The 27237-nt window shown below is 42.7% G+C and overlaps 1 protein-coding gene across 2 annotated transcripts; it reads left to right on the forward strand.

Moving 5' to 3' along the window:
- The first annotated feature begins 1844 nt into the window (after window positions 1–1844).
- On the forward strand, window positions 1845–25021 carry VLDLR (very low density lipoprotein receptor). Of its 2 annotated transcripts, XM_084629562.1 has the most exons (19): window positions 1845–2384; window positions 9412–9531; window positions 12410–12532; window positions 13665–13787; window positions 15146–15517; window positions 15689–15811; window positions 15904–16026; window positions 16530–16649; window positions 16732–16857; window positions 17439–17610; window positions 18070–18294; window positions 18589–18707; window positions 19399–19538; window positions 19918–20059; window positions 20450–20596; window positions 22033–22122; window positions 22701–22778; window positions 23336–23508; window positions 24393–25021. In XM_084629562.1, exons 1-19 carry the CDS (start codon window positions 2306–2308, stop codon window positions 24426–24428), a joined length of 2631 nt encoding a protein of 876 aa, XP_084485688.1. In that variant the 5' UTR covers window positions 1845–2305; the 3' UTR covers window positions 24429–25021. The 2 variants fall into 2 exon arrangements, with proteins under 2 accessions (XP_084485688.1, XP_084485689.1); XM_084629563.1 differs by lacking the exon at window positions 22033–22122 and having other exon boundaries at window positions 2129–2384.
- The last annotated feature ends 2216 nt before the right edge of the window (window positions 25022–27237 follow it).

Genomic DNA, 27237 nt, shown 5'->3' on the forward strand with positions numbered 1-27237 from the left:
GACTAATCAGCCCTCCTAAAAACCCTAATCCCCGCCTCCCACACATACACCCTTTTTCTTATTTGAAATGGTATGAATTTGCCAATACAGTCTTATGAAAACCCCCGATAAAATGTATATGTATCCAAGAGATTAGACTGTTTTGTAGCATCTGTTGATGCAGCATATGAGCCGTGTTGGGAGCACAGAACCCCAAAAGGCATGAGGTAGTGTAACCCACACACCTTCTGGGTGTGGTGATCTGTCCCATTTAGTGGCACCGAGACCACTTAGAGAGAAAAAGAGAGAGAAAATAAGTCTGCTCTGCAGCCTTAGCTAATAGCCAGCTGGCTTTTAGCTCATGCGGTAGAGGCTCATGCACTAAGCTCCAGAGGTCCTAAGTTCGATCCTGCCTGCCAACCCTGGTCATCGGGGTTACAGTAGCATGGGTGTTGGGTGGTAGAAAATATATGCTCATTCCTCATACAGACATTGGTATTAGAGATGTGATCCCTCGATTCATTCCAGATATATGAAATTAAACATGGTCTCTTATAGCAAGTACCAAGCCCAGTTACTACTGCCCATTTGGGGCCTGGAGGTATATTCACTACATCCATTCCAATGTGGTAGTACAATATGTCTTTCATGGGATCATGTAAGATGGCATAACTTGATAAGAGCCAAGAAGAGCATCACTCTGAAAACAGCATACAGGGAAATGTTACAATATCCAAGAAGTCTAGAAACTAAGAGATACTGTTCCATCAATGGACTCACAGGCACAGCTCTAAAAACATGTATTTTTTAAATGTAGGCTAAGAAAGATTTAGCATGGCATTTAATGTCAAAAGACAAATAGCAACCACCTCTTTCCATTGTTTTTAGGATTCAGCAGCTTGAGAAGCTTTCTGCCTACACCAAGGAATTAATAGCCTGGTATATAATATTAACATAAAATAACAGCTCTACTAAAATATGTGGATGAGAAAACAGAGAAGCACCAACACTTAATTATAAATCCTAAAAGTACCATAAAAAACAAATGTGTTTTATACAGGTCTCTTTTCTTTCACAAAAACTTATAATTGAATGTTAGAAAGTCTACAAAAGAAGAATAAAACTACCAAATCTTCCCCTTAAATAAAAGGTTAAGACTTTAATTCTAGGACCTCAACATATAATTTTGTATAATTAGCAATTAACTATAATCCTTGATGAGAGAATGCAGAAGTAGCAATTTTCTTCCTCAATAGTAGGGATGTGTTATTTTAAGTCATATTCTATTATAGAAGGAAAACCACATGTATGTATGCATACATACATCCATGAATAGAAGTCTAAAAGACAGTTATTTTGAGAAAAATCAGTTTGCAAAGTAAATTTCAACATGCACTGTTATTAATAGGCAAACTAGAATGGTGGATGAGAGAACGCAGAAGAAGCAACTTTCCTCTGAAATATATTTTTTTGGGTGGCTTTCTGTTGCAGAGGATAAACTACATGCATGCAACAAAAAATCAAAGGGAATTGTATTTTCAGAAAATGCTCAGTTTCCACTAGAGTCAGTACATGTTTATATGCAAGCTTTTAAATATACCCACTAGAAACCTGGATGAGCGATCTCCACTGATGCTTATTATTAATAATAACATAACAGACATTAACCATCATAACTCTGCATCCTTCCCTGTCACAGAGGGCAAGGCACAGGCATATCCAAATAAGCCAAGGGGCGTACCTACATTCCCCGTCAATCACTTCCCATCGAGTCCATGTTAAGGTGCAGAAGCACAGGTGCCCCTCACGCTTTCCCCCCGCCCCCCAGGAAGCCCCTTGGCGGGAAGTCACTACTTACTGCGGCAGCCGCTCGCGCACAGGTGATGCCAGCAGCTCGCACCAGCTTCACCTGTGCGGCCGTGCCCCTGTCTGGCCCAGCAGCAGCGCCCGGCGGGATGGAGGAGCGCGCACAGCTGCGTTGGGCAGGTTGCGTGGATCAGGAAATTAGGGCAGGCGGCGGGGATTGGAGGCGCTCGAGAGCCAACCAGCGGCCGGCGGGGGCCCCCGTGAGTCACCGGCGGCCGCCGCCGCCGTACACAGGAGCTGGGCGGATCGTATAAGAGCGTCGTGGGGACACCCTCCCCCTTGTGCATGTCTCCGGCTCGCTACTCCCCACCAGCCCGGGCCAGCGCGCGCGCTTCCCCTCTCTCCTGCCGGAGCCGCCTTCCCTGCAGGCGGCCGGGCAAGGTGCCGAAAACCGGGAAGCTCCCCTCGCTCCACCTCCGCGGAGGCTGCTAACTTGTGCGCGCAGCAGCTGGTGCACACGATGGGCACGTCCTCGCTCCGGGCGCTCTGGCTCCTGGCGGCGCTCTGCTGGCTGCTGGGCGAGCGCGGCGCTGTGCGCGGTGAGTAGCGATGGTGGGGCTCGGGGCGCTTTTATTGGGTGTCCCTCTTCCCTCCCCGCCTCCCTTGTGTGCCTCGGCCCGGGGGGTGTGGGGGGGGGAGAAGGAAGGGGTGGGGGGACCGTGCTGTTGAATTGACACTGAGCCCGTTTTCACGTGAGGCACCTCTTCGGGGACAACGGGGATTTAGTTCCCTTCCCCACCCCCGGCGCGTGCCGGGGGATCACGCCTTCAGTCCACCCGCATGCAGGTTACTGGGCTGCTGCCTCCAGAGGGTCCTAGCGGAGGAGAGCAGGGCGCGCGAGCGCTCTCAGGCAGGCTCGTGACCCGCTGTGGGGGGGCCCACGCAGGGAAAGAGGAGTGGTGGAGGAGCTGCTCCTCCTCCTCCATAACTCCGTAGCCGAGTAACAAGCACACGGATCTGGTCGCTCCTGAGCGTGCAGGGCATGGGGAAAGCCGGAGCCCTGTGGCCTAAAGACCTAGGCAGAGGACTAGTTTAGGGAGGGGATTATCCCTCCCTCTCCCCCTACGTGGGAGAGGAATGGTTCCCTGTCAAACCTGGGCCTGCCAACAGGGGACTGCCCCACTTGCGGTGAATCAGTGGTAGGTGGGCCCCAATCCTTATGGCTTGATTAGCTTGCTTGCTGAACAATAGGCGTTGAGGAAATGACAAAGTCTTGTAAGAGCCCATTACAGGATTTTACTCTATTTGCAATCCCTGCAAGAAGCATGGCAGGGTTCATAGTACTCATCACCCAATAACTGGGGCCAATTATACTTGGATAATTACTCCTTACTCCAGCTGTAGGATGATTGGGTGTGGGGAAAGAGGCTGAATGGATTGCATAATGGGGGGCTGGGGAAGAGCAGTGTGTGCACTTATGAACTGGCTAATATAGCCACATACTGAATGGGTATCTCCCAGGTGGTGTCTGGTTGTTCCTGTGCTACTCTAGTAGCTAGTGACACTGGCCCCAGCTCAGGCCAGCTGCAGTTTCTAATTTTGTGTAAATGCTCTTTTGGCTGGCATGGTGGGGGTGGGGGTGAACTTTGAGTTTAAAGTCACAAACTCGGGCTATGTCGGTGAGCCTCTCCTCTCTCTTAAACAAACACACACAAAACCACTCTTCTGCCTATAGCTGCTAAACCTCATATGCTAGTTGCCTAAACCAAAAAAGCAAACATTTGCAATGACACCTTAGCAATTGGTCAGCCAACTAGATATCCAGTCAAGATGCTAACAACCATCAATTAGGGTTCCCCTGACTTGCATTTGTTGTCTGGAAATGTACTAGCTAACTTGAGAGATTTTTAGGATCAGGAAAGGGTGGGTTAGTGGGGGGAGAAGACATTTTAGAAAATGCCACTCGTCACTCTTATCAAAGGCCTTGCTGACACTGGCGGTAGCTATTCCTTCTTTCAGAAAATGGGCATAGTCAACACTTCCAAGCTGATCTCCTTAGTCAGTATCAGCACTTGGGACAACACTCAAGCTCCTTGCCAAAGAGAAAACATGAAGTAGCTAGAACTGCTCCCAGGGATAAAGGGAAGAGCATATAATAGTCCCTCCCACATATACAAAGTGGCAAGAAACAATGCTCATTACTAATCTTGAGTGGTGTAACAGTGATATCACTGTTACAAAGCATGACCTTAACAAAAGCACTGAGCCCCTCTGCTCACAGCAGGCTCCCAATTGGGTGGGGAGGGGACTTGGGGGAGGTCAGTTTCCCCTTTCTGTAGGGGAGTGCCTGACCATCACGAGGATACTCAATATTGTAACTGAGGAAGACTTCTGCTCCATGTGGGCCTCCTAAATGCTGCAGCAACGGTTTCTAGACCCTGCTTCCCACCCAGGGTCCTCTTGCTTGCCCACTGTGCAGACAATAAAGGGGCTTAGCTATGTAAAACTACAACCGAAGTGGCTTAGGCTGAAACCAACTGAAGCAATTTGATAAGAACTGCCCTGAAGGGGATTACCCATTACTTTTTTAAAGCCTACTTTGATAGGTCCCCAATTCTGGTTCTTACTGTAATCAGGTTATTTGGCCCTCATAACTGTCACTTCTAAGAACAGACTCTTTTCTTCCAGAGTGGTACATGACAGTCCTCAGGGAAGACAAACTAGACTCCTGCTTGAGCTTCCTCCACAGCATTTTGCAATATGTACTGCAAAGTGGTGTCAGCACGTTCTCTTATATATGACCACTACAGCAATATCTCAGCCTCAGATGAAATTAGCTTTGCTTTTCCAAAATCTCTGAAAAATTGAACATCTTGGTCATACAGTTCCCTTAAATAGGAACAGAGGCAGCAATTTGCCCAGAACAACATATGCTGCTAATTTACTGTTTGTGACACTAGTAATACATGCACTCTGAGAGGACTTATAGGGCTAGACTGATTTCTAATAGGTACATGGTGCAAGTAAGTCTTCCTTTCCTGCTTTGTAAGGAACAGACAAATCAACAGTAACCTTTCTCCTTGAGCTTCCTGCTACAAGGATGTAGATTTGTGTGAATGTGGTTGATATAGACATACTGTATGAATAACCCTTAAGGTTAAAAGAAAAAAGGAGTACTTGTGTAGCTCACGAAAGCTTAGGCACAAATTTGTTAGTCTCTAAGGTACCACAAGTACTCCTTTTTTCTTTTTGCAGATACAGATTAACATGGCTGCTACTCTGAAACCTTAAGGTAAAGGGGCTCATGCATCCAGATTTGGAGTATGATCTGTAATATCTAAGTACTTAAAACACTGAAGATGTGATCTTGCCCTTTCATACCTGTCCCAATATAATCAGCAACTTCTGCTTCTAGGTTACAGTTGCTAGCCAACTACTTGTAGCACTTTGCAGAACCCATTCTCAAAGTACTAGGCAAACTCTCTGCATTAGATAGCAGTATCTAGTATGTAACAAATCCAGGGTGGAGGAAGAAATACAAGGTAAAAGGATTGTCACACTGGGACAGTGGCAGAGCTAAGGACAAGTAGTTCTGTCTAAAGACCAAAATGCAGACACTGGTGCTTAACTTGACTGCTCCTCTGGGGGTGCAGGCCATTCCTATTCTTGTTCTAAACCAAAATGACTAGATTAAGTTGTTCAGAGTGTAGCTGGTTCAGAGCCCTAATGCTGGAAGTCTCTTGGAACAAAACATTTACTAAAAATAGTAAAGATTAACTACCAACTTACTACTACAGACTGGTAGTACTATTGCTTAAATGATGAACTTACAACCCTGAACTTAATCACTGCAGCAATAGTGATTAAGTTCAGGGTTGTAAGTTCATCATTTAAGCAATAGTACTACCAAACTGACATATCAAGTGATTAAATTTCCTCTGGAATTAAATGCTGAAATGCAGACTTATGTAGAATAATGCAGATGTCACAAGAGTTGTTGCATCAGCAACTAGGCATGCTTTCTGAATGTGGTATTTAAAACTTGCTGTTAAGCTTTTTTTCTTGAATGATCCCCATTTTGGCATGGGAATGACTGTTTCCAAAACACTATGGAACTCTCATGCTAGGTTAGAGACCTGTCATGATCTTCATCTGCCCCAAACAATAGCATGTTTGCCTCTGACTAACTTCTCTCTCTAATCAAAGTGATTAACGCTTAAGATATTGAGAATCAAGACTGAAATATCAAATATAAAATATCAAACTAAAATTAAAGATTAACACTGCAGTAGCTAGAAAGCAGCTTCATAGTTTGTATACTTCTGGCAGGAAATGAATATCCTATTAAGATTTAACTAGTCACTCCACTTCTAAAACTGTCTTGCAATCTTTCTAAACTTCTTTGGGAGTGAGCATCCTTAATCTTTGAATCACTGTCTCATGTGAGTTTAGGCCAGGCCTAAGTCTTGGCAGCATAGGTATTTTACATTGCAGGAAGAAAGTCTGACATCACTAGGGCTTTTGCCTGCACAGCTTAAGTGCGTTAATAACGGCATAAGAGCCTTTGGCCATTATAGCTGATACCAGTTCTCCCTAGCAAAACAAGCTATGTCAACAAAAGGACCTCTTTTCCCCTCTCTACATTTAAAGGCTTGCCAGTATTGCTACACTGCCATAACAAAGTGTAAACAAGGCATAAGTGCAAGGAAACTGTACATCAGTGAGACTCAAAATATCCTATGTAAACAAGCAATAGTGAAGAAATAAGATATTCCTCAAATGAAGTTTAAGCCTGGATCAGGCCATTCTTAAAGTTTTCAAAATCTGAAATCTCTGTAAGGAATGCTGTGCAATAATTAAGTACCTACAATCCCTAACAAAACAAGACTGCTGGCAGTGGACTCCACCTAAGCATCTGAAAACTTGCTTTAAAGATCACATTTGACTGACCAAAGTGATAGTGTTGACTTCTAGACTGTTTGTTGCCTTAATTTATGATGGAATAAGTCAACTGTGCAAAACTCATAATGCCAGGTAGGGCAATCTAAGTGAGTAAAAGATCCTTCATCACCCACCATTCTCATGGTGAAGAACAGACTGTATGGCTGAACTTCTGCACAACATGCAAGGCTGGAGTAGATAATCATAGCAAAAGATCTGCCAGTTCAGTTGGTATTTTACTACTGTAACACTCCTGTAAAATGAGGTCCTGACAGATCTAGTCAAACACTAATCTAGTTTCATCTGCTTGTCAGATGTTGAAACTCTGAAAGACAACTTGCATACGAAACTTGAAATACAATGGCTTCTTAATGTAGGCTGGCATTGGGAGACATTAGTCTTCTGCAGGGAGATTGCACTTGCCCTCACCCAATTTGTTCTGCCAGTACTTCTGGGACCACCTGGTGGCAAGTTGATGGCCATCCAGTGTTATGCAGTGGACTTTAAGTCAGCAAGTTGACTGTACTCTTATGGTATAATTGAAGAGACTTGGTATGCTGGCTTGCATTTTCTGCTTACTAAAGTAGATTACAAACAAATGGTGAGCTTTTTTTTGAAAAAGCTAAAAATAGATGCCTTCTAACTTTTTCTTGGCATCAGGGCAACTTATCAAATGATGCAACAAACAAGAGAAGCAGGAGTCTTGCATCATGCTATAGTCACTTCTCTAGACCTTAAGACATAAATGTAATGCATGTAAGCACATGAGACAAACCTTGTGCTTGTGCAACTGCTCAAGAGACAGCTGTTGTACTGAAGTTGATACTGATTTGATATCCATGTCTGTATGGCATGATGTGAACCTCCTATGAGGAATAGGGTCATTCAGCTTCACTAGAACAAGTTGTATTGGGGAAAACATACTTATGAAACATGTACAGAAAGCTGTAGCTGATTCCAGCTTGCAAATGAAATACATATCTGTAACAGATATCCATGATAACAAATACCATAACAGAGCTGTAAACATTTGTACCCATCTTTCTCTAAATCAAACACTTGGCAAACAATTCTAGTGCAGAAAATAAAACTAATGGTGTCTTACTCTGACTTTTGAAGTATTGCCTTCAAATGGATTGACAAACTACAAGCTCCTAACTAAAACCAACCCAAAAATTAGGGAAACAAAGGAAATCTAACTGAGCTGCCCATGTACAGACAAGGCCTGCACGAGGCACAACACTTATTTTGAACTCTTAATGATTAAAACTTAAGAGTGCTGTAACTTAATACTAAGACCATATATCCCCACCCTAAGCATTGAGTATTCTTGGGGGGAGAAGGACTTGCACCTATTCCTTAGTCATCAACACATGCTAAAACTGAACTTGATGCTGGGGTGCTGTCCACATAGTAAGGATGTGGTCATGTAAACTTCATGTAACTTATCAGGATCTGGTAAAGAAGCTCACCTCTCAAACTGGTAACATTATATCTCTTTCACTAAAGCCTCATGGGATTGTCTATGAATTGCCACAGCTGTCAGTCTCATTGCAAGGGCAAATGTGTTGTGTTGGAAACAGTGTCTATTTTTGCCATAGAGTGAGGTAACATGAGATACTGGCATGGAGAACATAACTGTATGTGACCAGTCCTTGAAACTTCCTAGGCTTAGTGGATTTCAACCCACTAAATTTGACTCTACCAAACAGTCTGATTAATAAATATTGTCCAGAACTGTCAAATGAACTCTTGTATAGTTCAGTGATAGTGAGACACTCTTGCATTTGAGGTCAGAGCAGGCAATCTTTCCCACACACTAACTGATTTTGCTTCTGAGTAGAAAAGGCATATGAAGAGGCTTTCTTCCATCTGAGTAAAACACTCAGGCTCTACTAAAGAAGTACCTTGTATCTAAAATCCCTGAAACAAGTATTGTCTTGCAAACTGCAAGACAATGACTGCAGTCCTTTAGCATCTGCACCATTCTAAGTCTGGCCTTTTGGCAACTGTCAGGAAACTTCTCCACTAAATTCCTGGTTCAAATGTGGTGTCAATAACCCAGTCTTGTGACACTTCACTGGCCTGAAATATGACTACAGCAACAGACACAAATGATGATGCACTATTAGTGATCAAAGCCAGTGGCTCTCAAACTTCAGTCTAGTGTGCCACTTTCAGGTAGCTGTCTTGCATACTTCTAAGTTTACCTCCTTTAAGCTACTTGCTTACAAAATCAGACTTAATACAAAAGTGTCACAGCACACTATTACTGACAAATTGCTTGCTTTTTTTACCATTTAGTTATAAAAAGTCAATTGGAATATGAATATTGTACTTTTCAGTGTATAGCATGTATATAGAGAAGTAGAAACAAGTCATTGTCTGTGAGGAAATTTTAGTTTGTACAACTTTGTGCTTTTATGTAGCCTGTTGTAAAATAATCAAATATCTAGTTGAGTTGATGTGCCCCTGAGAGTACTCAGGTCTCCTGAGGGTATGTGTACCCTTGGCTGAGAACCACTGATCTAAGCTAATGAACATCTAAGCATTCTTATTGACATCGCAGCCTTTGTGAAACAAGGAATTCAATTCTTGTCCTGATCAAAAGCTTCCAGTGCTAACCTGACACATCAGTAAAATGTAGCTATAGTAGCTTGACTAAACTGACTTTCTTAATCCCAGGTGCAAGAGCAAAATGTGAAGAATCTCAATTCCAGTGTAGTAATGGACGCTGTATAACTCTGTTATGGAAGTGTGATGGAGATGAAGACTGTTCTGATGGCAGTGATGAGAGCTCCTGTGGTAAGCCCTTGTGCAACTGCAAAGTGTTCCTTGAGTAAACACTCCATTGGAGGGGCATAACAAAGCATAGCTTAGGAGAAGAGTTCCACTAATACCAATATCTAGCTAGTGGTGAGGGAGGCAGTAGAGTCAACAGGCTCAAACCAAGGTTTTATAGGATAGCCAAATCTAATGGCATCTCAGTCATGTTCAAGAATTGTGTATTCTCACAGGTGTAGCTTTAAAGCTTGCATTCAGGCTTCTGCAAGACTGAGTCCAGGCAGCTATAGTACCCTTCTAGCTGAACCTCAAAGCAACCTGTTCTGTCTAGTCAAAGTTAATTGACCCCTCCCATGGCTATAAAGACCTCACTTAAGATGTGCTCAAATTTGACACTAAAGCTGTCGGTCTCTGATATGACTAAAACTGAACTACCTACCTAGATGGTTGAACAGCTAAAATATCAATACCCAAAGTAGCCTCATGGGGCACCCAATGAAGTACCTTTAGGGATACCCCTCTTTCCAAATATGCTCTGACTGCCGTAATGTTCCATAGCTTTTGCTTTGTCCAGGACAATCTAATTAGAGGAAAAGCGTTGTAAAAGGAAACTGACAAGAACTACTCAGCTTCCTTCTGTCCTGAGCTCCTTACAGCTGCTGCCTGTGCAGTCCTAGACCATTTGGTCACCAATCCCTTGACACCCATGGAGCTGAAAAGGGGGAGAACTAGCTAGAATGCTGTGTTCCTTGCTTTCTCCTGCTGTGTCCCTCTGAACTATCTACATAGTTCTATTTAAAACCAGTTTACCACTGCAGTGCAACTCTGCCTTCAAGAATCTGTTAACTCAGTTGGATTTATTTTCTAAAATCATAACTGATTAATATTAATCAGTGAAGTAATCATTATGGATTACAGCCTCCATTTCCTTCCCCTAGCAAATCAGGTAGTATTAAATTCCCCTGGTATCCAATTTCCACCATGTCTAATCATATGTTGGCTAATCACTAAATACAATGCTTGCATTTGTTACAGGGCTGAATTGAATTTCCTGTGCAAAAGAGGAACACTCTAATCTATTGCAGATTTAGCTCCTCAAATGCAAGAGTTGACAGTTTAAATTTCCCCTAATGTGGTGCTCTGAGACTTAATTTCATCTACCAGCAAACATGTAACCTACAGTGGCTATACATCCCTGCTACACCTACTGTTTTTCAGCAGACATCTTGGTCAGATTATTCTTAATGTCAGTAGTACCATATCTCACTTGAAACAAATATGAATGACTGATTGCAACTCCCTTCACCTTTCCCATACCTTTGAATATCAGGTCTCTCATTTAAAGTAACATCTTCACTAACAAACTAGACTCCTCTTGCAGGGCTGAGGCTGTCCTCTTAAAAGTAAAGTTGAAGTACAAAAAAGACCAAAAGAGCCTTTCATTACTAAGTACTTAGTAGCTTGGTTGGCAAGTGACTTTTATATACTGTTTTAAACTAATTCAGAGGTGAAAACAACTCCAATAAAGTCTGACTGAATTAAAGTCCCTCTTGTGTGCAACTTAAAATTCTTGCCTGTTACTATTTCAACCTAATCTAGACTCAAATTTGGACTTAAATCTAAGATGTCCACTCCCATAAATATAAAGGGAAGTGTAAACCCCTTTAAAATCCCTCCTCATGAGAGGGAAAACTCCTCACCTGTAAAGGCTTAAGAAGCTAAAGGTAATTTTGCTGGCACCTGACCAATGAGGAGACAAGATACTTTCAAAAGCTGGGAGGAGGGAGAGAAACAAAGGGTCTCTGTCTATATGCTGCTTTTGTCGGGGATAGAACAGGAATGGAGTCTTAGAACTTTTAGTAAGCTAGCTAGGTATGCATTAGATTATGATTTCTTTAAATGGCTGAGAGAAGAATTGTGCTGAATAGAATAACTATTTCTGTCTACCTTTTTTGTAACTTAAGGTTTTGCCTAGAGGGATTCTCTATTTTGAATCTAATTACCCTGTAAGGTATCTACCATCCTGACTTTACAGAGGGGACTTCTTTACTTCTATTTACTCCTATTTCTATTAAAAGTCATCTTGTAAGAAAACTGAATGCTTTTTCATTGTTCTCAGATCCAAGGGTTTGGGTCTGTGGTCACCTATGCAAATTGGTGAGGCTTTTTACCATACCTTGTCCAGGAAGTAGGGTGCAAGGTTTTGGGAAGTATTTGGGGGGGAAAGACGTTCCAAACGGCTCTTCCCCAGTAACCAGTAGCTGTTCGGTAGCAGCCAATCAAAGGACAAAGGGTGGAATATTTTGTACCTTGGGGAAGTTTTGACATAAGCTAGTAAAGATAAGGTTAGGAGGTTTTCATGTAGGTCCCCACATCTGAACCCTAGCCTTCAGAGTGGGGAAGGAACCTTGACATCCACTGATCAACTCAACACTTATGAATTGTTGGCCACAAATATTGGCAAGATTGCTGTATGTGTGCATTATAATCTTACAAATGCAAGACATCTGCTTGTACCCAAGCTTACTCTAATAGCTTGGACTCTTTGAAAAGACCACTTGCTTTGCATCCAACATACTCCAATTACTAGTGCTTTATAAAGCAGCTTTGCAGGGAGGAGTGAAGAGAATGCTCAGTGGCAATTCTTTGAAAGATGTAAAAGCCATAATATCTCACCACTTATAGCTGAAGTATATATTGGTACAATTCTCCAGAAGTTCACTCTGTAACACAGGAGTTAAGTAGCCTAAACATCTATTAGGCTTGCAGTAAAACAGTTGTTGCATCTAAAGACTCAGGTTCTTGATCCTCCTAGGAGATTAGCTGTTAAAATATAATTGTACTTCTTGCAAGATCTAGTTTGCAGTTAAACAAACATACTGGGACTCTTTCTTCACAGTGAAGACGACCTGCACTGAATCTGACTTTGTGTGCAACAGTGGTCAGTGTGTCCCGAACAGGTGGCAGTGTGACGGGGACCCAGACTGTGAAGATGGATCTGATGAAAGCCCTGAACTGTGCCGTGAGTGAGCCTATCATTGTGCTGACAATCAAATTAAAATAATCTGAGCAGGAAACTGAAATCTCTCAACCAAAAACTGTCTATCTTTTAGCATGTCATCATAACTCTAGGTTTAAAGCTAGCATCTTATTATAAGCAATCAGTTGCATATACCTGCTACGTGAGCTCTTCTCCCGTACCCCTCAATTTACCCTGTACTTCAGGCTAGTACAGTATTGTCAGCCTCTTTGCAAGCCCCTTCAAAGAATTAGTCTTGAGAGTTACAGATATCTCATCAGGAACAGGGGAAAAACTTCAGTGTCCGATCAATTAATGTAGCTGCATAAAGCCCCCTGTAAACTACCTCTCTGTAATCCTAACCAGACCTATGGGCTATTAAAGCTGCTCAAGATTTCCTTTTATGTGGAAACATAACGGGGATATCTGTAATAGAATGTCTGAAGATGTTTGAGCATGTCCTGGAATTGCCTTGTCCTCCTGCCCTTGGTGCATTCTGTAGACTCTAACTTCATTATGGGAACCAGAGTAGAGAACCGTGACTCGTTTCTAGCCCTCTTGATTGTGAATACAGCCCTCTAAAGGGTACCACATGGCCCTGGCTGCACCTGAAAGTCAGTTCATGTACCCATTGCTACAGTATTAATGAAGGGAAAGTCTGAGGGAAAAATTTCAAACACTTGCATGCGACTGCACATGCAGACTTAACTGCCTTCTTAACTAACTTAACGCTACCCTCTCACACCTCCCCTGAGAATGAAACAGTAACTCTAAAATAACTACATGTGCCATACAGATAGACATCAGAAATACCTTATGAATTATGTTGATGGTAACCTCTAATTCCATAGCCCAGATAAAACCATTCTTCCTCTCCTAGAAAGACGTGAAGCCCTTCTCAGAATGACCATTTCTAATGGTCAAAGTATTAGAACTGACTCTACAGTTGTCATTGTCCATGATAAGTGAAATGTAGTCCACTTACTGCAGCTTTACACTTTCACAGAAAAGCAATATCTGGATTTAAGCACTTGTCTGAATCCTAAACTGCTTTCAGTAGAATCTTTAAAACCTAAACTCTAGACCTCCTAAGTAGCTCTTGAAACTGACCTCTCCCCAATCCACTCCTCAATAGACATGAGAACATGCCGGGTAAATGAAATCAGCTGTGGTCCTCGATCAACTCAGTGTATCCCTCTGTCCTGGAAATGTGATGGTGAAAATGACTGTGACAGTGGTGAAGATGAAGAGAACTGTGGTAAGAGAAGAAACAAATGGTAGCCTCTGTAGCTTTTTTCCCAAATGTACTTGGCCTGAAGATGAACTAGCTGTGTAGGAAGAAAAGGGGTACTTGTGGCACCTTAGAGACTAACCAATTTATTAGAGTATAAGCTTTCGTGAGCTACAGCTCACTTCCTCAGATGCATATCATGTGTAGGGTAGCCAACTGGTGCTCTTAGAACTAGAACTTCTGTAAACTTAACTGGAGTGTCTGATTGTAGTCACATCATACAATCAAACTCTGCTCTTCCCAGTCCTGTTCAGTTGAACTTGCTATAAGTGATTTTAAAACTTGTTCTGTTTATATGGTCAGTACTACACTTGTAAGTGCTACTATGGGTCTAATCAGACCCATTTAAAAGGCTAAAATAAATGCCTCTAAGCAAGGACACTGCCTCCCTAATGGGAAATCTGGTAGTTAGGTACTCAAACTAGAATTCAGATTCTCTCTGCAGTGGCTAAGTAGTAACCCATTCTCTCTCCAAATGCATACACTCCAAGCAATGGAATGAATTAGCAATGATTGCTTTAATAGCTCTCAAGACTCAAAGCAAAAACTTCTTGAGCTATCCTAACTATTATACAGTTCACTGGAGAGCAAAACTAAATGTAATTTGCTTAGTGGTGATCCACTCGTACTGTAATACTCACATGGCAGTCCCCTGTCATTTGGACTTCATAAATCTGCTGTTCTGTAAAGCCATCTGCTAAGAGGCTTTAGCTGCTACACTAACAAATTCCCCCTAAACATGTACTAAAAGGGCTCTATCCCTAGATTTAGACAGCAGCTTATTTTCTTAACATAGATGTCACCAAAGATGATACTAAAATCTAGCTTTCCCTTAGACTGTACTTTCAAAGGAAGTGTGCAGAGCAGAACTTCTTCCTACTCTCTTCCCCACTGCCCTCCAGTCACATGTTCAAGAACCAACCCACATGTCATGCTGGCATCACTGAATGCCTCTTCAACCCAACAAAATGCACAGAGGATCTGCAAGTGCCAGAAGCTCACTTTCTAAAACAAAAGTCCTCTGACTTGATACTGTAAGTGTCTCTACTCTGAAGCTGGGCATAGTGTCTAAATCTTAAAGGTTTATATAGGTGTACATTAATAGAATTCCCAAATATGGGACACAAACCTAACAGAATACCAATAGTTTTAATGACTGCAGTGGCTGACTGGAATTTCTGAAGTAAATGCTTGCATAAGTGACCTTCACCACTACCCTTTGTAGAATAACTTGAGTTAGGTCAACAAAGTTAAGAACCTGCTGTAGATGGTGTAGACATAAGTCTAAAATCCTGACACTAATTGAACTCCCTCTCTATTACCAGGCAATATAACTTGTAGCCCAGCAGAGTTCACTTGCTCCAGCGGGCAATGCATCTCCAAAAACTTTGTCTGTAATGGCCAAGATGACTGCAGTGATGGTACTGATGAAGTGGACTGCACACCACCTACTTGTGGAGCACATGAATTTCAATGTAAAAGTTCTAGCTGTATCCCTATTAGCTGGGTATGTGATGATGATGCAGACTGTTCAGACCAGTCAGATGAATCTCTAGAGCAATGTGGCCGCCAGCCTGCGCATCCTGTGAAGTGTTTTCCTAGTGAAGTACAATGTGGCTCAGGAGAATGTATTCACAAGAAGTGGTGGTGTGATGGAGACTCAGACTGCAAGGATGGAAGTGATGAAACAAACTGCCGTAAGTGATTGTTGTACGGTCCCTTTTAACAGGGACTGTACAATTCCAACTCATTACCTCTTCCCTAGTTCAGTCACTGGCTCTTCCAAAACATCTTAAGGCTTTGATTACTTCTATAACTTAGTCTCCAAGACCTTCAGGGTTCTAACTCTGCAGCACTTCTCTCTTCAGCTTCCCGGACTTGTAGACCAGACCAGTTCAAATGTGAAGATGGGAATTGTATCCACGGTAGCAGGCAATGCAATGGTGTAAGAGACTGTCTAGATGGAACTGATGAAGTAAACTGTAAAAATGGTAAATACAGAACTAAATGATGAAACTCTTGTTTATAACAGGGCTTTCTAGACTTTTATCTAATGGCCCTTTCCCTCCCATTATCTTGACAGTCAATCAGTGCTCTGGACCTGGCAAATTCAAGTGCAGAAGTGGGGAATGCATAGACATCAGCAAAGTGTGTAATCAGCAGCAAGACTGCCAGGACTGGAGTGATGAACCCCTCAAGGAATGCAGTAAGTGAGCCACCTACTTGGAATGTCACTCACAGGCTTGAGATTAACTGAGTCTTGTCTGCAAGAATTAGAGTGCAAATGCCTTTAGTAAGTAACTCTCCATGGTTGGGAGACTCTAGTTAAAGACTAAAGGATTGTTCTTTAGTTAGAACTGCACAGTGACTGGCCTACATCTTCTAACAACTGAATTGACTAGTGTGCTGCTTTATGCTTAGTCATGAACCAGGCTGCAGATAACTGTAAAACATAGTACAGAAATGCTAGCTCCAAATAGCACTGAGCTTCTCTTAGCTGAAATCTGCAGTTAGCTCACTTGATGTACTAGCAGAACTAGCTACATGTCCACATAAGCACCAACATGCCCTATAGGACTCTTAAGTGTCTGCAAAGGGAATCTTGGCCATACTTGAATTTCTGGTCTAATCTACCTTAGATAGGCATGCACTGTCTGAGATTTCAGTTAAGTTGCCACAACTGTTTCTGGGTCTCTAACTCTATTCCAGACTTGAATGAATGCCTGGTGAACAATGGTGGATGCTCTCATATCTGCAGAGACCTAGTTATTGGGTATGAATGTGACTGCCCAGCTGGGTTTGAACTGATAAACAGGAAAACATGTGGAGGCAAGTACCACTACCATCCTGACACCTAAATGAGGTAGTTGTCTTGTTCTTGTTTCAAGACTAACTTTACAGTCTGTCTTAGATATTGATGAATGCCAGAATCCTGGGATCTGCAGTCAAATCTGTATTAACTTAAAAGGAGGCTACAAATGTGAATGTAGCCATGGCTATCAAATGGATCTAGCTACTGGAGTGTGCAAGGCAGTAGGTAAGTACAACTAGCATACTCAATTTATCAAGAGCCCAAAAGCATTAGAAATATAAGAAAAGATTACCTCTAAAGAGGCTGACAAAGGTACACCAGAGTTGCTGCACCTGGCTGGTGGTCTACAGTACATTGGCTCCCCATAGCAAATACACTAAAGGGCCAATTAAACTCTAACAAATTGGGTTCAAGGATTTGCTAAAATCCACCTCTGCTATTAAGAGCACAGAGGCTGAAGACCTCACAGCAACAAGTCATTTGTACCATCATTCTCTATCTTTCAGAGGCATTTAATTGAGCACAGTAATTTTTAATCCTTCAGTAATCTTGAATATTGAAGACACTGGGGACAGTCTTTCATGTTGAGCTATAAACTGCAGGAGAGGTCCCTCTAAGCACTTAATGCATAGGAGCCAATGGAGGCTGAAGCTTGTAAGATCTACTAATATCTCTGCATGTGGTGGCCGCTAGACTCCTGTTCTAACACTGTACTCAAAGCTTCTAAATGTCTGGGATGACACTGGTATACTAAGAATGACTTGGTTCAACCTAGAACTGCAAGTAACTTCTAAATCCTCTTTCAGGAAAAGAACCATGTCTGATTTTCACTAATCGTCGGGACATCAGGAAGATTGGCCTGGAAAGGAAAGAATACCTCCAACTAGTAGAGCAGCTAAGAAACACTGTAGCTCTAGATGCTGACATTGCTGAGCATAAACTCTTTTGGGCTGACTTCAGCCAAAAAGCAATTTTCAGGTAAACCTACCTGCTTCAAACTTTCATCCTAAGTGTTTGTCCTCCTGAAGTTGTAGCTCTCTAGCCAGTCACTGTCTGACTTAAGTCAGACAAGCATTCTCTCCTGTCTACAGCTCAAATTTCTCTAGAATTCCTAACTTCAGTAACCATAGCCTTGAAGTCAAACACCTGTGCAATGGGACACTCTTACTCAAAGCTGTGCATGTACTCTACTGAAGTTGGAGTTGCAGCTGAAGTATGAGCACATTCTGAGGTCAGCTGTTCTGACCTTTTGAACAAAGGACAGCAAACAACTTAAGTCTAGTTTAAAAACCTCTTTCAATTTCAAGGCTAGCTACAGAATTCTTGTGTTCATGATTTGAAGTAATTATACCTCTAGACAGCTATTGGCTTAACTGGCACATCTCTAGTGTGCACTGGTTGAAACAGACTAAATTTTATCCCTTTTTTCTCTTCCAGTGCCTCACTTGATAGTCGTGACAAGGTGGGCAAACACTTAAAAATCATAAGCAATGTACACAGTCCTGCAGCAATTGCTGTTGACTGGGTCTATAAGAACATCTACTGGACTGATTCAGCTTTAAAGAGTATCTCAGTGGCTAGCCTTGATGGTGCCAAAAGAAAGATCCTGTTTAATACAGACCTAAGAGAGCCCGCCTCCATAGCCGTGGATCCTCTCTCTGGGTGAGCATTACACTGTACAACCAACTAATGCCAAGTCCTCTAGGTACTATACTAACCTAGATTTGTAAGCAAACTACAAAACAGTAAGCTGAAAGCTGTTGATAACCATTTGAAGGTGACAAGTTGAGCCAAGCATACTCCAGTGTGCTCAGTCTTCTATCAAGCCATAGTGTGTGGATCAATTCCAGGCCTTCCTGTAGCTAGAATACATACAAGCTAGTATTGCTGCTTACATGTTAAAGTATATTACAATATAGCTAAACTGCAGATGCCTAATGACTTGTCTCTTTACAGCTTTATGTACTGGTCTGACTGGGGTGAACCAGCCAAAATAGAAAAGGCAGGAATGAATGGACTTGGTAGACAGCAGCTGGTGACAACAGAGATCCAGTGGCCTAATGGAATTGCACTAGGTATTTCATGTTCTTACAAAATTAACTTCCCTCTGAGCCCAAAATGCCTTTCAGAAATACTGAAGTCACTAGCTCTTTAAGAAGGAATCTCAGTTTGCAAGTCAAGATTCCCTGGAAAACTTGTGGAAGTTCACATTAACATGGTAACAATGAGAAGGCATTGAACACACTAGGACACAGCCATGGCTATTGTGCAGCCATGGCTTCTAGGCACTATGCATTCAAACTTCTTCAAAGTCTAAAATGACCAGCTTTGGTCAAAGCATTGACAGTCATTTCAAGTGTCCTCCCCATTAATGACAGTTTGCTTGTAGCTTGACCCATAGCAGATGCTGTCAGATAAAAGGCTACACCATTCATGAGGTAGCCCCAATGCATGGATTATCCTTGATAAACACTTGCCCTAATCATAAGGCTACACTCTTCACCCAGGGAACATCAATCCAGGTAGTACTGTGGTGATGCAGCTGCCTTCTAATATGTAAATTAGTACCTCTTTTTCTTCATGTGAGGAAACCTACTAGTGGAAGCCAAGTGCACATGCACTCTAGATGGCATTCGTCAGCACTTACTAAACCAAAGTTAAGTATCCACACACCCCCAAGGCAATATCAGTGGTGAGGTTTTCCAGGTAACACATGCTTGTGATCAGATGCAATGTACTAAAATGCAACTTCTTTCCTTCTTCTAGATCTTATAAAAAGCCGCCTTTACTGGCTTGATTCAAAGCTACATATGCTGTCCAGTGTGGATCTGAATGGCCAGGATCGTAGGATTGTGTTAAAATCTCACGAATTTCTTGCTCATCCTCTTGCTCTAACGATATTTGAGGTGAGAATCAGTATGCAAGCATCCAGTAGGGAGCTGACTGTAGGCTCCCTTTGGAGTGGCAGGGTACAGCAAGAGTCCAATAAATGAGACTGCAGAAAAGCTACTGCAAGGGGATTACTGTAGCCTCTCTACTGAGGCAGAGTAGCAAATACAAAACTGAATATATTCCACACTAAGGCTAGCCATAAGTTTAACGATTTCATGTTGCCTCAGCAATAACGTGAGTCATCCTAATCTAGCTGAACTGCATCAATACTTCAGAGTACTTGCACTCACTAAATTGAATTTACCATGCACAGGGGACAACTAAACCATCCCTGGTAATGGACAAACCAAACTGGTCCCAACCATAATAGGATGCAATAACTTTATCTCCTAGGACCGTGTCTACTGGATTGATGGAGAGAATGAAGCAGTCTATGGTGCCAATAAATTTACAGGATCTGAATTGGCTACACTAGTGAACAACCTCAACAATGCTCAGGATATCATTGTGTATCACGAGCTTGTTCAACCCACAGGTAACAGATCTAAACTGTAGCAATGTTAGACTTTCATACTGTGAACCTCTGCCTTGCTGCTATTAAATCAGGTAGGTACTGAAGCCTAGAAAATCCCCCTCTAGGGGAGTGAGGTGGAGGAGCTCCAATCTGGCCAAAAAGCACACTAAGCAGAACCAGCACTACAGAGGTGGTGGTGCAGGTGAGCTGTCCAGGCTGCTACTTCTGCTCCAAGGTCCCCTATAAAGAGCAAAGCTGTATATTGTGCTGCTGCATGGCTTGATTTCCATGGCCTAGAAACCATCCTGTCCTGTATGGACAGGCAGTATATCCTCTGCCATGTAACAACACTAAACAATTGTCTGCCAGACTAAAGCACTGGTCTACTTTAAATTTGACTTGTGTCAACAGGCAAGAACTGGTGTGATGAGACCATGAAGAATGGTGGCTGTGAGTATCTGTGCCTGCCTGCTCCTCAGATAAACGAACACTCTCCAAAGTATGCCTGCGCATGTCCTACTGGATACAACCTACAAGATGATGGCCTAAGGTGTAAAGGTATAGTGACAATGCTGAAATTACTGTAGAGGGGTACCTAATAAGGGACTCTTGTGCAATCAAGACTCATACAGTAATGGTCTCCCCTGACAGTGGATTTAAGGCTCCACTGTTGCTACATGATTAGCATTTATTTGGGGACTTAAACTGTGGCATTCGAACAGAATGCAAACTCTTGCAATGACTGTATTACCTGCAAGTCTGTGCCTGGCTTTTGCATATTCATCACCATATACTATGATCAGACCTTGTGCATTCCATCAGAGTGGGGGGGAGCTGACTGAGCTACTAGATAGCTGTCTTTTTTTTAGAGCCTTCCACACATCTTGCCTAACTCAGTGGTTCTCCATATTTCCAGTCTACTGTACCCCCTTCAAGAGTCTTCTTGCATACTGCATATTTCACCTCACTTAAACTACTTGCTTACAAAATCAGATGTAAAAAGACATGCATCACTGCACACTATTACAAAATTGCTTTTTTCTTGTCTGTATAAAATTGTAGTTAGTACTGACTTCACTAGTGCTTTGTGTGGCCTGTAAAACTAGGCAACTATCTAGATGAGTTGATATACCCCTGGGGGTATGCAGAGGCCTTCCAGGGAGTACATGTACTTCTGGTTGAGAATCACTAGCTTAACTTGTAACTCCTCTAACTAATCAAACATTAATGGGTACAGGCTTTGGGGGGAGGTCCTAGCATTTTTAACTGGAGGATTCATTTATGCTTCAGACAACAGCAGGTAAGTGCTAAAGTAGAATAGGTTCATACTCTGTTAGTTAACAATCTCCTGCTCAGTTAGTCTAACTCATTGAATAGCCCTCAGACTGCAGTTACATGGCAGGCAAAGCTATTGTACAGTAATTCCTATAGGTGCTCCTTAAATGGCCAGAGGAACCTGAACTAGTTCAAGCACACTGTATACAATGTGTACATTGCTACTTAGTGTGACATTCTGCTAGAGTTCATGATCAGCACTCCAAAAACTCATCCCTGTCTGACTCCTGATTTCAGAGGAGTGAGCAAAACCTCTAAATGTCCTGTCAAACACAGTGGCTACCTAGCTTACATTTTACAGCTTTGGATAACTACCAGCAACACCAGAAATCTGGCTGACTTGTTTCAAAGCTTTCTTTTCAGTGAAAATTGATGGATCCTAAAATCTAGGAGTATTAAACTTCTGCTGCAAGCTATTTGCTTCTAAAACTGTCTGTCCATACTTCCCAAAGCATCAGATTTGAGTGCAAAAAAAACCCTAGCAGCTGAGACCAACTTCCTAGCAGAGTAAACCTATCAAAATCCTCAGTCAAGATCTTGTCTAGTAAAATCTAAAAGCTGCATGACCATTCTACCATCTGCTAAGCACTCACAACCACCACTTAATGGCAAGCTGTTTCAGAACTTCAGGATTAACTGCGTTCTTGATTTATAACCAGTTTCAGGTACTGGAACTACTGTGGCTTACATTGAGACAAAAGATACCAGCACAACAGAAAAACCACCAACTGTTGGACCAGTTCCTGGAGGTATTGGTCCCAATAACTCACTTTCAATCATGCATTACAATGACTGAGCAGGTACACAAACTGGTCTCAGACAGCTAGCACAAACATGCTAAACCTGTGCATGCAATCAGGAAACATGTTGGTCAGCCTTCACATCACTCAAATGGCAAGTGAGACTGTGTTAAAGCTAGTTCTAGCATGTGTCATCTTATGATGTCCCAGCATCTCATGTTGGACATGCAAGTTACCAGCGAGACCTTTTTTCCTAGGAAATCCAAATTCATGCAACTGCAGAAAGTGGAAGACTACTTAGTAGGCTACAATCTCCAGAACAGTGCTTCTCAAGCTATCTGTGGGGGACTAGCAATTTTTCCAACATGGGCACAGACTGGCAGCTGATGGCTCACAGACCAGCACCAGTCCATGGACCACCACTTTGAGTAGTACTGCTCTAGAATGCATTCTTTACTTCACTCACTGAACCAGGAGTCTAGACAAGGGGACTCTTAGCTATGGTCTGAGGAAGCTGGTAGCCTTGGACTAAATTCTGCCAGCCTAGCAATAAATAATACATGAGATTGTATGTGTTCCTCTTCCAGGACATAATTTCAGCAGTGCAGTGTCGGAAGTCAGTTCTGACAAAGGCACTTCAGCTGCCTGGGCTATTCTTCCTCTGGGTAAGTATACTTGGTTGCAGTCTCTACTTAAGACTTTAAGTAGCTGGGTACAACTCAAGGCCATTCCAAGGGATTGACCATCTGGGGGGGAACATCCATCAAAATAGATGGTGTCAAAAGCAGAACATGACCTTCTGTGATGTCAATGCTAGTGGCAATGTCAGTTTTAAGAGTTTCAAAACTAGGCACTAAGCCCATCTACAACAACTCCCTGTTCCTGACATCCCATACAAAAGGGGACCATGCACTTGTAAAGACTTAATCATTAAAGTCTTGAGCATTATCACTTAATCTGCTACTATCCTATTTAGTAGTCCTAAAACGGTCATTGCATGGTAACATGCCTTATAGTAGGGTGAGGATGCAACTAGAACAAAGATAGCAACACAAGCCTGTTCTAAAAATTCCATTGAGGGGAAAACTAGCTTCTGGCTGGCAATGGCTTGCACCCATAGACAGAACTAAAACTTGATTGCCCCAGGACTGGTTTGGCTTGGCTCACTAGAAATCATCCTAGCTGGATGTCAACAAATCATGATTTGTCTCCTTTATTGCAGTACTACTGGCACTGGCAGCAGCAGCAGGTGGCTACTTCATGTGGCGTAACTGGCAACACAAGAATATGAAAAGCATGAATTTTGACAATCCTGTCTACTTGAAAACCACTGAAGAAGACCTCACTATTGATATTGGGCGACACAGCAGTTCAGTAGGACACACTTACCCTGCAGTAAGTACAGATATGTGGCTTCTAAATGAGTCAAAATAGCAGCTGGAGATCACATTCTTTAGTCTCAAATTGCCAAAGATTGACTTGGTTCGCTCCTGACAAACTTGGCCAACCTTCCTATAACACAGTTGGCAGGCATGATCTCCACTTTAGACCTGACAGCCTCCTTCCTATACTTCAGTAGGAGACCAAAGGAAGACCCATAGCCAGAGCATTGGGCTGAACGTGGCAAAAAATAATTCCACAGCAGTTATGATGTACTACTTTTTAGGCAGCTGAGACCAGGGTTGCCAGCATGGCAGGCAGCATGTAGAATTCCTGGGAGATACTTGGTACATAGAGCTGTAAGGCATTGGGCTTTCTCTCAAGTGAGCCTTGAGAAAGCTAAGACTGCAGCAGGGATGTTTGCCATACGTTTGAATGGCTTACCAACAAGTTAGTTACTATAAGCAGGGGTCCCTCTACAATGTCCCTTTTACCAATATTAATTGGCAGGTGAAGTGAGGCCAGTGCCCTACATATTTTGGGAGGGTAGGTGATTCTAGCATGTCTAGTGGTTCTAGCAACATGCAGAGCTGCAAGCCTGGATTCATCACTTCAGCTACCAAGAATACACTCAACACTAGACTTAAAGCTATTTATAACTAAAGTGCAATATTCTTTAGATGTCAGACTTAAAGCAATGTTTTATGTTGTAATGTAGCTCTAGCTTGCCTTTTTCCAAAGATAAACCTAAAATTAAATCTTGCAAAGATACAAATTGTCTCTCTAGACAGGACAGATCTTGCAAATGATGTGAGCAGACTCTTGCACAGTATGAGTAGACTAGACTTGTCTTGCAACCCAAGACTTGCTTTTAACACACATTTGCTCCTTCCATACAGATATCTGTTGTAAGCACAGATGATGATCTAGCTTGAATACCCTAGTTGGCAATCTACTTATGCTCTACACTCTTTGGGATGCTAACAGGCAAGTAGCTGAAGAATCTTCCAAGATGGAAGAAATGAAGAAACCTTCTGGATGTGTGGAGCAAGCTTATGTAAATATCTTATACAAATTACCAGAACTCTGTAAATATCTGTCCACAAATCTGCTTTTGATGGTTACTAGTTATCTGTAACCCTTGAATTTGTCAGTACTACCACTGACCAACTATTTAAAGCACTTTCCATAGAAAGCCATATTCCAGGAACAACTTGTGCTGTAGTGTACCACCTGTACATATTTGTATAGGCCACTTGTAAATATTCCTGAACAATCACTATTAAGCACTTTGAAATATTTCAGATGTAAATTATTGTAAACTTTTTTCAATGGTTGGGTCAATGGCAATAGGAGAAAACGGGTTATTCAGATAAATTGCCAAAAATTTGTAAACATAAGTAATTTTGTATGTGAATTGTGAATCTTTCCTGCCTGTGCCACCTTAGGGCTGTACAGAGGATGAATGCTCTTTATCAAAACCACTGTAAAGTTAAATGCTAAAATTAAAACAAAGTGACTCGTCATATTCAGTGAACCTTATTATACACACTGGAATTAAAGCAGTATCTTGGTCTCAGCTAGATAAGTCACTCAAATCTTGGCCCCTTTCCTTGTGAGCCTAAAGCAGGGGTGGGCAAACTTTTTTTGGCCCAAGGGCCATATCAGAGTGTAGAACTATATGGAGGGTTGGGTAGGGAAGGCTGTGCCTCCCCAACCAGCCTGGCCACTACCCCCTCAACCTCTAACAACCCTGCTACTTGTCCCTGACTGCCCCTTATCCAACCTCCCTGCCCCCTTACCATGCAGCTCAGAGCAGCAGGAGCTCACAGCCCTGCCAGAGCTGGTGTGGCTATGGGGAGGGCTGGGGGCTCAAGGGCCAGGCAGGACAGTCCTGCAGGCCATAGTAGGCCCACCTCTGGCCTGAAGAAATATTCTTTCTACCCTAAAACTCAAATTGGGAAAGTTGGTCTAAAAATATACTGGAAAATTAGAAACCTTATCTGTTTTGGCAGTATCCCAAATAGCTAAGGCACCTGCCAGATCTCTGCAACATTAGTAAAGTGCAATGTAAGGGTACAGTTCAAGATGGAGCTGCTAACTGTAGAACTGACCTCTGGGGAAGTCAAATCTAGTTACCTTAAATCTATCACATTGAGGGCTTTCATTGCTGTCTTAGCATTGCTGATGGCACTATACCTTATGCTATCTAAGTTCTTGGCATGCAGCAAACTTGGCTTATAGCAGCTAGTGCAGGGGCAGGCAATTTTTGCAGGGGGGCTACTCCATGAATCTTGCCCCACTATATTAATAGAGGGGGTGTAGGTGCTGGGAAGGAGTTTAGGTGCAGGAGGGGGCTCCAGGCTGGGGCAGGGGATGGGGTGCAGGGTTTGGGAGGGAATTTAGGTACAAGAGGGGTTCTGACCTGGAGCAGGGGGTTGGGTGCAGGAGGAGGTATGAGGTGCAGGCTCTAGCCAGGAGGCATTTAGCACAGTGGGCTGCTCAGGGAGGCTGCCTGCTGTGGCCCCATGCCACTCCCAGAAGGAGCTAGCTAGCTGCTGGCACTGACATATACCTGCACACCCCTTGGTGAGAGGGGAGGCAGTGGGTCTCTGTGCACTACCAGTGTCTGCAGGCACCACCCCCACAGCTCCTATTGGCCAGTTTCTAGTCAGTGGGAACTGGGAGGATGGTGCTGGGGGTAGCATACTGAGATCTCCTTTCCCCCACCCTCCTGGCACACAGACATGCCAGGAGCAGGCAGCCTGACTGAGCATCCCACTTTGCCCCAGGATTTTGTCTCAGTGATTTGTAAGGGGGCAGCCAAGGAGCCTGGCAGGCTACATTTTGCTCACCCCTGCATTCATGTGTTCATATTTCACTCTATGGCTTTTCTCCCTACAACTCAAGACCTGTGGGACTTGTGCCAAGTCACCTTTGCTTGGGTAAGGATAGGTAAAAGCTTTACTGCATATAGATACAAAAGCTCAAACAGCTGAACAATTTTCTTTTGTAGGCAAATCCATTAATTCTGCATAATTTGCCCTCTTACGACTTCTGATTCAGGACAAAGCCATTCAAATGCTTCAAGTACTTCACTTTTTGTCTGTAGCAAGAGATTGTGGCACAAACTTAGTCTAAAGTGACGTGGCAGATCATTTTTAGCTGTTTGGGGGTAGATCACATTGATCTCTCATAAGAGCAGCAGCTGGAAATATGGGCAAATCTGTAATGTGCAATTGTTGAAAGTCAGCCTGAAATTCTGCTTAAGTAGCCTGAACTCCAAAAGGCCCTGAATAGCATCCCTTAAAACTGGCTTCCATGCAAAGGTAGCTGGACAACAAAGCTTGGAAACCTTGCCCATAAGGGGTGTCTAGCACCAGTGTGCATATATAAATGCAGCATGGTACTAGGGCCAGCACCTTAAAGTATCTCTAGAAGAGCAGACTACTAGCTGCTTTGCACCTTTACTGCCATACCTTGTTGTGTCTGATCTAACTCAAATGTAGAGTAGAGCTGAATGGAAGACTTCCATAACAGTCTTAAACTAAAATGGCTCCATCCAATGAGACCATACCTTTTTTTTTTAGAGGGTCTTTATGCATAAACCTTTTATTTGGTCTACAAAACTCTAGTTTCACTTAACGCTCATAGCAAAATTTAAAATGAATTTGTAACTAGCTCTGAAATGGAGCATGATGATCTAGTAACTTGCTGGGCACAAATCTCCATGGTAATTGAATC

This window comes from Lepidochelys olivacea, assembly GCF_965140295.1.
Source record: "Lepidochelys olivacea isolate rLepOli2 genome assembly, chromosome: 5".
Lineage (NCBI taxonomy): Eukaryota > Metazoa > Chordata > Testudines > Cheloniidae > Lepidochelys > Lepidochelys olivacea.

Bases quoted from the DNA above. Each gene is read 5' to 3' on its own strand.
- VLDLR (XM_084629562.1), top strand. From the start codon at position 2,306: ATGGGCACGTCCTCGCTCCGGGCGCTCTGGCTCCTGGCGGCGCTCTGC. The intron at 15,812-15,903 runs GTAAATACAGAA...TTATCTTGACAG, and splicing joins TGAAGTAAACTGTAAAAATG to TCAATCAGTGCTCTGGACCT. The intron at 22,123-22,700 runs GTATTGGTCCCA...TTCCTCTTCCAG, and splicing joins TGTTGGACCAGTTCCTGGAG to GACATAATTTCAGCAGTGCA.